This window comes from Opisthocomus hoazin, chromosome 2 (assembly GCF_030867145.1).
Source record: "Opisthocomus hoazin isolate bOpiHoa1 chromosome 2, bOpiHoa1.hap1, whole genome shotgun sequence".
NCBI lineage: Eukaryota > Metazoa > Chordata > Aves > Opisthocomiformes > Opisthocomidae > Opisthocomus > Opisthocomus hoazin.
Window position 1 is genome coordinate 57,547,363 of NC_134415.1, and position 10,432 is coordinate 57,557,794.

The following is a 10,432-nucleotide window of genomic DNA, read 5'->3' on the forward strand; positions in this document are numbered from 1 at the left end:
TTTAAAATCAGTGGCACGTATCTCATAAAAAAATAAAGGTTACGAAAGACCTGTGGTTCATATCAATTAATGTCACGTCGTCTTAAGCAGTTATAATAAAATACCACATCTCTAAGACCTTCCACTTTGATAAAACACTATGACATAAGAATAACACTAATACCGGTCACGCTTGAAACTCCCTCTTGAAACACACACCCATTTCACAGTATAAGAACTTTTTCCATAAAACTCTGCTGTCCCTAAAAGTAACTTTACAAAAGGACTGGTACAGCACCACACTTCCAATGCTTGTTTGCTGTCTGGTTTGCCATTGCGAATAGTTTGCTGCTCGTTTAAGAGATGAAATAACACTGCTGGCACACTTCGTGATTGAAATGAACAAATGGGATCTTTTTTTTTTGGGGGGGGGAGCTTTCGTGAGCAATCTAGTGAACTTCATTAGAAGGTGAACATAATTATTGATATCCTAATCAAATCAGAAAAGTAGGAAAAAATGGTAGGTCTTTTGAGTTATTTCTGTGTGGGGTCAAACCAGTTCATATAGTGGGTATAGGGTATCAGTTCTGACTGTAGGATATTTCTGCAATGAAAAAGGTTTACATGAGCTAAACCTCAAATCTCTGCAAATTGGGGAGCAGGAAGGGTATTAAGTATTTTAAATATATTTTCCTTATGTGGTCACTTTTACCAGTTCTTCATTAATAAATTTGTTAATACAGCTGAAGCTCACAAATTCATATGCTTAAAATGACACTGAGTTCTTGTACATTTAGAGTTAACAAAAAGAAAGTAAATAATTTTGTTTCAAAGGCATTTAGAACTTATCCATTATTTACACTGCAGTTTTTTGTTTGTTTTTTTTTTTAATGGTGGATTGTGAATTATTTGCTTCTAGGTAAAACTCGAAGGACCTGTCTTCTGCCCTCAAAATCAGCAAGTGAGCATAGCTTTAAGGACTTCAGCAGAAACCAGCTATCAAATTATCCTACGCTTCCACTGACCAAGTCAATAGAAACTCTACAGCAAGGGGAAAAAGAAAGCCGGTTGAGTTGTGCACATCGTGCTCTGAAGAGCTCTGTCAAACCTCCAGCCATTACGGGTCTGAAGAAGAACCGCAGAAGTTTACCAGTTGCCGTCTGCCGGAGCTATGAAACTCTGGATGGCCCCCAAGGTGTAGATACATGGCCAAGATCTCACTCACTGGATGATCTTCAGGGAGAATCCAATACTAACCTACAGGACACTAGAAAGAAAGTAGGTTCTTTTCCTCAGGATTCACTGGATATAGCAAAAAAGGCAACTGGCTCTGCCCTGCCACCTCAGTCTTACGGAGGCAGCTGTATGGTGGATGACTTGATGCCGAAGCAGGGTAAAGGAGCTGCTGGTTCTCAGAAGGGAAGAGCTAAAGAATTGGACTGCTCTGTAGTGGAGACTGCAGGTGGAAAGCCTGCTCTGTTCCCCCTGAAAAACTGTGAAGCTCAGTCTGCCTTAGTGACACATCTTGCAACAAGAACGCCTCTGGAAATACAAAGTAAAGGCTTTCATGACCTTGCACGGGCTGATTATGCTCCAGTCCTCAAGGGAGGTCTAGAAGCTGAGCAAAAAGGCACTAATGAGGCAAGAATGCAACCAAAAAATCCTTCTCAGCCACCACCTGTCCCTGCCAAAAAATGCCGAGAACGCCTTTCTAATGGGTTATATCATCCTCCCATGACCGCAAGTGGGAGCCACTCAAGTCTAGAAGCACCATGTTTGCCGGTAAAAAAGTCCAGCTCATCCGCTCCCATTGATTGTCACGGAGTACCTGTCCATAGGATATCGTCTGAACCGGAGCTGAGTACCCCGCCCAGCCCGCTGCCACCCTGGCTGTCGGAGCTCCCAGAGACTGCTAGTGTTCAGCAGCATGTGGTAAAGCTAGGTCCTGCTTCAGCGAGGAAAGTCTCTTGTAGCAGGGGAATGGATCTGGAAATGGTAATAGAAAACAAGCTGCAGTCTGAAGACATTGATCTTACTGAAGAACCATACTCTGACAAGGTAAGTGAGGGGCGTTGCTTCAGCGTTATTATTCTACTAGCATTCCAAGGGGTAGTCTTTCATTTATTGTATTTGTTGTATTTTTGTGAGTAACCAGCCTAGATAAACGAGAATTCATTAGGACATTAGATGTTCTGTAACTATGTTTGTCTTTACTATCAGGCCTTATGCCTAAAGTAACTCTTGTCTTGTGGGGGGACTGAGAAATCACGGACTTACTCTGAACCTTCATCTTTTCAGGCACTGGTACCTTGGTGGCAGTGGGCAAGGAAATGTCTCTTTCTCTGCCAGTGGGGGAAAGCAGAGATGAAAAAGGAAGTCATGATTAGATTTTATGCTTCCAAGAAAATCTGGGTTGATAACATAGTGATAGGACATAGGACTTCTTTTGGGGAAGGATGGAGTCCTGAGGTCCAGTCCTTCCTCTAGGGATTGCTTTTTCAGTTTTCGTGGAATCTCAAGGAAAGCTGCTTCTTGCTCCCGTCCTGCACTTTTCTTTATGTTTGCATTGATTGCTCTGTATTGATACGTTTCTTTCATCTATCCTCTCTCCTTTGTGTCTGGCTGGGAACACTCAGCATGGTCGCTGTGGCATTCCTGAGGCTTTGGTACAGAGGTACTCTGAAGATTTAGACCAGCCTGAAAAGGATGTTGCCACAAACATGGACCAGATCCGGGTAAAGCAGCTGAGGAAGCAGCATCGCATGGCAGTGAGTATTTCCATAAACCTGATTTTCTTATTTACGAGCAGACTTTTAAAAAGGATTGACTACTGGTAAAGGCAGATACCTGTGAAGTCCTGGTACAAAAGTGCTCCCTGTGTTCACCCAGCAGGTACAGTGTCGGTAGGGATACTAAAGGGGGCAGGAGGTTCCTCCCCCTGTCCTGAAGAAGGACAGTTAGCAGTTGAAAGGAGAACGGATAGCCCTCTCTCGACTGAATCATAGTCTTGAAAGTCTAAGCAGAATGCAAGCACTGGTAACAGAGACTTGCTCGCTAAGGGTGCCATGTATTAAACGCTTGGGTATTGAAATCTGAAAGGTTTTACACTCCTTTTTAATATCTCAAACTACACTGTTGTCCAGTCCTCCTTAGCAAAAGCAGGAGGAGGAAACTGTCAAAAGCTTTCATGGTTTTTTATAAGAGCACTTGGTCTATCTGAGGAGATAATAGGCAAAACTGGTATTCTCTTGCCTTGCTGAGAAATTAAATGGGTCACCCTGGAAAGTCATGTCACTGGGTATTTTTTACTGATCTCAAACTAATTCAGAATGGCACATGATGGTTGTCCAAGCAGCTGGATACTGCCCACTGCATCTGCATTGCCAAAATTGTTCCTGTTACTCCTGTGCCAGGTGATCTTCGCCTTTCAACCCACGCCACTGTCGTACTGACAAGTGTGACGTGAGAGAGGTTGAAACATCTGCTATGAAATTCTACCAGTTTGGACAAAAAAAGAAAAAAAAAAAAAAAAAGACTTGCTGTAAAACAAGCAGTTATGTTTAACATTAAGGATTATTTTCTTGTATTTTCTTTACTGTCCAGATTCCAAGTGGAGGGCTCACTGAAATTTGCCGAAAACCTGTATCCCCAGGACTTATCACCTCTGTATCTGACTGGCTGATTTCCATTGGCCTACCTATGTATTCCACCCTGCTCACAGAAGCAGGATTCAACACACTGAGCGAAGTGCCTTCTCTGTCACAAACTTGCCTTCAAGAAGCTGGCATCACAGAGGAAAGGCACATAAGCAAGCTCCTGGCAGCGGCAAGACTCTTCAAACCCCTTGATCCAGAGGCAATTTAACATGCTCCATAGTGTGGCATTGCCTGGTCGAGAATCCACTGCTTCTTCCTGCACCAGTATTGCTCTAATTACTTCACATAGCTAAAGGGATCAAGGAAGTGGCTCCCAAGGACAGGCAGTTATCTTCTTCAAAGGATATGGGATGTTTCTATTGCTGTCTTTGGCAACTGAAGGAGAAGAGAAGCAACCACCAGGTAACACAGATGTGGCACTTCCCTCCCCCCTCACTCCTCTGTACAGTATTCTCGTTTCATAAAGTGCACAGGGTTGGCCTGAGAATCAGATGGCTTCGCAGAGTTAATGGACCCTTGCACATTTTCTTCAAGTTTGTGAAAGTAATACTAGTAGTAGGCCCTGTTTCTATGGAGAGGTCCTTCGGTTGGGGGTCTTCTGTACTTCTAGGTTCCAGGTACCTGGAGTCAGTCCTGAAGACCAGGTAAAAGCCAAGGTGAGAATTCCAGTAGAAGCTGTTTGGCAAATGCCTTTTGTTTATTTTAGCAGTCTAGAGGTAAGCACAAATCCCCCCAGTCATCTTTGCTGTTGCTTGGTATAGGTCCCAGTATGCCACAAAGCCTTTAGCTAGGCCGAAGTTAACGGACTGGAATTAGTTTTCAGTAAGGTCCGTCTCTGTCACTCCAATGCAACTAACCCGTAGAGAGTCAGAAAGCTTCTTTTTATTTGTACAGAGCTGAGGTCATTTTTATAACTGCTTTCTAGCAATCACCTTTTTATTTGCCTTAAAATAAGCTTTTAAGCAGTTACCTAGTGTTCACTTACCTGTATTCATGTTTCCCAAGCCTTGTTTCAGCCTGTCACCCTTGAGCTGCACTTGGGTCGTTTCCAGCTGAAGTAGCTTCTATGAAATGCCTCATTGTAACACCTTCTGTGTGGTAGGAATGCTTTTACAGATGCAGGGTTATGCTAGGTTTCAGTTGCCAGGCTAACTTCTTGTTCACTACAGTCTGCATTTACTGTTGTTACTAAACTGTTCCAAGATATACTGCCTTGTATATATGTAACTGCTTTTCATTTTAATCATACTCTGTGTACTGTGTTATATTGTCAATCATTATGCTGCAGCTTTGACTTGGTATCCTGACCGTATCAATTACAAACAGTGGGTTTCTGTAAATGAAAATTCACTTGTTGGAGATAAAATGCATTGAAAAAGCAAATTGTGTCCCATAGAAATCATCAGATCCAGTAATTCCATTGCATGGACAAAAAAAATCCTATATAGTATTATTAACTGTGATTTTTACAACAGTTGATATTCCTCATGGCTGTGTGTTAATGTTACCTCTCACTGGAAGAGAGCACTGTTCTGGCATATGTGGTGACCCATTTTTCCATGATGCGATGATATTTTTCTGCCTAAATCCATGTAAAACATTCCATTCGCGTATGTGGCTAATGACAGATTTTATTTTTCTATATGGGTACACATTTTATATACCAAATACAGATTGTCACGAATAGGACATAACGAGCTTTTTCTTCGGGGTCTTTATTTGATGTGTCCTTCAGCTGCTTGTAGCACAAGCGCTCAGTGGAAGACAGAGCACGCTTACCCTGGCAGGTAAAGGGAGGCAGTGTAGAAGCCCGGGCACAAGCCAGGATGGGTGGCTGTTTCTAGTATCAGTTCTGACATCAACTTACTGTAAAAAAACAGACAAGGCACTTTGCTATTTGGTGCCTCAGTTATCCCAGCCTCGTGCTGAGCTAATGACACTTCTCCTGATAAAATGCCGTCAGATTCATGAATGAAAAATTATGGTTACTCCATGTTTCCTTACTCTATATGGTCCTTACATGGCCATGTTTTAAGTCAGGTGAACACATTTTACTACAGAGAATTAATTTGGCTTCTGGTAGAACTGATAGGTGTCAGGTTTACTTTTTGCTGTCTGCTGCACATCATCGTATGACAGCAACTAATTCACTGATGTAACCTGAAATTGTTCTCAAGCAAACCTCCTCCAGCTCTTTTTCTGTAATAATCTCCTCAGTGTGTGCATAATCAGTATGTTCTAATATGACATCATCAGGAAACACACAGCATAGATTTTTGGACAGCTGGTGAAAATCTGAAAAAAAAAAAAAAAAGAAAATTGGGGGAAAAAAAAGTAAATGCCTTTTTAATAATGACAATTTGTCTGTTGTTCCTCTCTGAGGCTTACATGGCGACTATCAGTAAGCAGGAGGTGGAAAGAGTATGGAGGCTTCCTGGGATTGCTGGCAGGGGCCAGAACTGGGTAGAAGTAAGTAGACAGCAGCTTCGTAGGAGCAAGGGAAAAGTTCAAGCTGGCTACACGCAATAAAAAAGGAGGCGAATTTCCTCATACTGCAGGGAAGGCAAGTCACATAATGAAGCTCTCCCAAAGTATTACTTTCCTCAATAACAAACAGAAAGAGAATTACAGGAATAAGCTGAGCCTGTATGCCAAACACTCTTTGTAAATCCATGATTTTCAAATGATTACATAGCCCCGGGAAACCAAATCACACCCATCAGGACTGGAGTGAGCACTTTGAGATCTGTGAGTTTTAACAGTTCCTTTGTTTTTCTTTTTACGACTGTGCTCTGTGGTCTTACTTGAATTACAATTGTAGTTTATATTTTAATCTAAAAAAGCCTTAAGCTTCTCAGTGTTTGAGCATCCCTGCTGTGGTTTCAGTGACCGGTGGCGTTCCCAAGCAGGTGAGGCACTGCGGTATGGGAGCCATAACCTCTTACGTTTCCTCGCAGCCATTCTGTGCCCTAAGCAAAAGTTTGCTCATTGACTCTTGGGAACCACGACCGAAACCTGCTGCTGGAATCCTAATCTGCTCTGCTCTGGCTAACGATGTTAACTACCTGTCCATTGTACCGTTGTAACCTGAACAGCTATTTGACAATAGAAGCAGCAAGCCCAAAATATTACCAAATGCCGTCATAACCGCCAGCTTCTATCGATAACCCTCAGTTACTACCCAGGTGGCAACGGCGCCCGTAGTTCCCTGTGCTCTTTTATGAGCCTGGCTTTGAATGCAAACTGGGAGCACGATCGGAAGCGTTAAACATTGCATTATTTAAACAGGTCATCATCTCTAAGAGCAGCAAGAGTGGTCGATTCACCAAGTCACAGCTGTGCAGTTGTACTGTATTATTTTTAGAATAAATAATACTTTTGGTCCAAGATACTTTTATCTTTAATTGACACCCTCTGGGGAATCAAAACTGTCAAGCAAGTTATGTAACAACTAACAAAGTTGCACTTTCTGTATATGAAATCAATATTTAAATAACTTATTTTTCTCCATTTGCTGTTCTTAAATGATGTAAGTAGCTGTAATATACCAGTACCCAATATGTCCTGCAGTTTGCTTCAACCCAAGAAAGCTGTGTATTGTAAAGAAAAAAAAAAAAGAAAAAACAAAATATGAATGTGTAAAGATTATTGTGCTGTTTCATTTAGCAAAAAAAATGGTTGACAAAAGGGTTTTCCTGTGTATCAAAACTTGTCTATAATTATATGTCATACTGTTCATAGATAAAAAAGTAAATAAATTTCCTTGGTCTCTCTCTTTTTTGTTGTTTTTGTTTTGTTATTTATTTTTTTTTAAATTTAGCTAACAGATCTTTTATTTACTGCTCTGGTAGCGGTGTCCAGATATTTAGTTTCTTTGCTTGCATCCCAGGCCCTCTCCCTCCAGCTTACCAAGCCTGTAAGCTCCTCGCCTTGTAAGCACTCTCAGCACATATCTGCAGCAGCAGAAAAAGTTTTTTTTAAAAAAAAAGGAAGATTAAAAGCCCTGATAATGCAGGGCTAGAAGCAGCCGTCAAAATGTAACTGTGTGGGATGTGAATTGTCACTGTCCAAACTTGGTCTCTTTATATCCCATGGACGTTCAGCTGCTGGGCTCAGGACGGTGTGTGCGAGAGGTCTCCCAGGTCTCCCCTTGGAAGCTTTTCCGCTTTGGAGGGGAATAGTTAAAAATTAGTGGAACCAGAGAAGGAGTCTGTGAGTATGATACGAGTTGTAGTTACAGCGCTTGCCTGAGCGAAGAGAGCTCAAAGCTGGCTTTCAAGCGCAGCTCCACGTGGCTGGGCTGGCGAGGTGCCTTCTTCTGGAGAGGCCGGCTGCGACTCCTGCGCAGCCAGGTGGTCTCTGCGGTCTCTGATGAGGCGGCAACGTTCTCCAGGCTTGGGGCAGAGGAGCCTTAGGACACGGCTCGTGGCATCTCCTCCTAGCCGGCTGCAGTGACTTACTGCTCGCTGTGTTGCATTTGTTGGTCTAGTGAAGTTTGCTGTGTAATTAACGGGCATGCTTAGCGACCTGGCAGGGTGCTGGCAGGTCCACGTGGCAATGGTGCTCCATAGCTAGAAGTTAATCCTGTGTGGATTTAGCCCGAAGTAACAAGAGTGGACTGTGCCTGCGTTAGTTGTCGTTAACCACAAGCTTAACCCTGGAAATGACATAAAGAGAAAACGAACAAAAAATCTGTCGTTTGGGCTGGATCCAGACAGCTGAATCTTCGGTTCCCCTCGGGCGACGCTCCCGTCAGGACTGTACGACGTGGCAAGCGGTCCGTGGGAGTGAGGGAGCAAGTCCGATGGGAACCTTTCATTCTCCTGCCCTGCTGATGCGTTTCGGTGCGGCTGTGGTGCGCACGCGCCAGAGGGCACTGCTCAGCGGGCTGGGGCCCGGGGCTGCCGCTGGCCCACCGACAGCCCGTTTCCAAGGGTCTCTCCAGTAACAAAACAGAAATCAAAACAAAACAAAACACCACGCAGCATGAAAGGCCGGGGCGCTTTGCCATCTCCGCAGCTGGAAGGAGCGCTGTTCCCTTCCAAGACTGCTGCGGTCCAGGATTGCTTCGGGAGCAGCTGAAACGTGAAGCCCCCATCTACGGCTCTCGGCGTTTTGCTGGTGTGTTTGATCCGAACGCGTGCTCACCACCACAGCCGCTGCCAAGACCAAACACCACCACCCCCCGACACATACATACCTGGCCTTGTTCCTAACGTTCTCTCTTTGCAAGGAAGCGTTTGCACCGGAAGAAGAGATGTGGGAGAAACGTGTTAAAATTCTCGCTACTCAGACTTCTAAGAAGAAACTTTATGCCTGAGCAGAAGGTTCAGATGTAAGCCCATGGAGAGTTAAAAGCTATGAACGTAGTGTTACGTGTACCACCGGAGCTCCCTCACGAGACTACTAAAGGTTAATCATGTAACGTTCAGGAACTAATATAAAGCAAGTCTTGCTCGCTCTTAAGCTTGCCCTTTTGCAGATACTGCGGTCTTTCGTTGCATGAACAGACATGATTATTTTTTCCCTTCAGTTCTGCAACACTGTTGGTTTATGCTGAACTTATGCCTGCGTGACTGTGCCTCCAGATGTAAGTATACCGGCAATGTTCAAGCCCTGACTCCACAGCTCTGATTATTACTGAGATTCTGTCATTCCCAGTGGGTTTGGGCCTCTCTCCATGCAGAAGAAAAAATTTTACACGCACAAATGGACTTAAAATATTCTACACCCAAAAAAAAAAAACAACGAACCCTCTTTAAAAACTTATCAGGACAGTTACCATGGAATTAGTAAGCTTCCAGAAAGAGTCAGACTAGAATAAAGCCATAGGTCTTCTTTCAAGGGAACCTTGTTGCTTAGGCTGCTGTGGTTGGAGTTGATAAAAACCCAGGTGCCCAAGGTCAAACAGAAAGACGCCTGGTGGGATTCACTGCTTCCAAGATCAGACAGCCTGGAGTACAAGAGGAAGGTGAGTTGGGATTACAGTTTTGCACTTCAAACAGCTTTGTTGTTTATTGGATGCAGCCTTCTAACTTCACCATCTCTGAGATGAGTCCTGCATAGGCTTGAAGGCTTGGCTCTTCTGAGGTGGACCCCGTCCCAGGTAGGCAGAGCGCTTTGTGTCCCTGACAAGTTCTGCATTCATTGTACTGGCATGTGCCGTTCTGAAAGTTCCACGAGTTGCGTTTCTCCATTTAGCCGCAAAAAGCATATACAGCTGTGCAAGTTTATGAAAACAAGACCTGTATTTATGTCCATGAATCCTGCCTTAAGGGGACACACTTGACAATTAGACCATCAATCTGCTACTGCTTCTTTTGGTCTTTGGCTCTGCTGACTCCTATGGTACTCAATATATACTCATCAGGTACTGAAAATGGAAGTTATAATTTTTATGTTTTGCCAAATCTTGGGTAAGCTGTTACCTAATATTAGCGTTCACTTTGAAAGTTCTGATTTTAGTGGGTCATTTGCAGTTCGCCAAACAAAAACCCCACCACCTACAACCAGTTCTCTGCCTCAAAGAGTGAAACCAAACTACCTCTCCTGCAAGTTCGATGCTGATTAAAAGCAAAATGCAATGCCACCTCAACCTCACGGTGAGCCCTTCCTGTACAGTACTGGCAGTGTCAGAATGGTCTGCCTTTCGCTCTGATGTCCATACGCCAGAGTCCCCACTGGAGCCAGCTCGGTACCAAGAGCTGAGGTTCATTCAACTTCCAGGTCTGAGCAATCTGGATCTGCTGTTTGGGTGTCAGCAATTCTACAAAGCCAAAATGAGAAAAAGAAAAATG

At 43.7% G+C, this 10,432-nt stretch overlaps 1 protein-coding gene across 9 annotated transcripts in view; it reads left to right on the plus strand.

The window, feature by feature from the left end:
- Positions 1-7,395, plus strand: part of SASH1 (SAM and SH3 domain containing 1) — a 567,447-nt gene extending 560,052 nt beyond the window's left edge. For all 9 annotated transcript variants that reach the window (XM_075413749.1, XM_075413755.1, XM_075413752.1 and 6 more), the window contains 3 exons: positions 899-2,037; positions 2,616-2,747; positions 3,583-7,395. In XM_075413749.1, the coding sequence (XP_075269864.1) occupies positions 899-2,037; positions 2,616-2,747; positions 3,583-3,843 (1,532 nt within the window). In that variant the 3' untranslated portion in view covers positions 3,844-7,395. The remainder of the gene's footprint in view (positions 1-898; positions 2,038-2,615; positions 2,748-3,582) is intronic.
- The last annotated feature ends 3,037 nt before the right edge of the window (positions 7,396-10,432 follow it).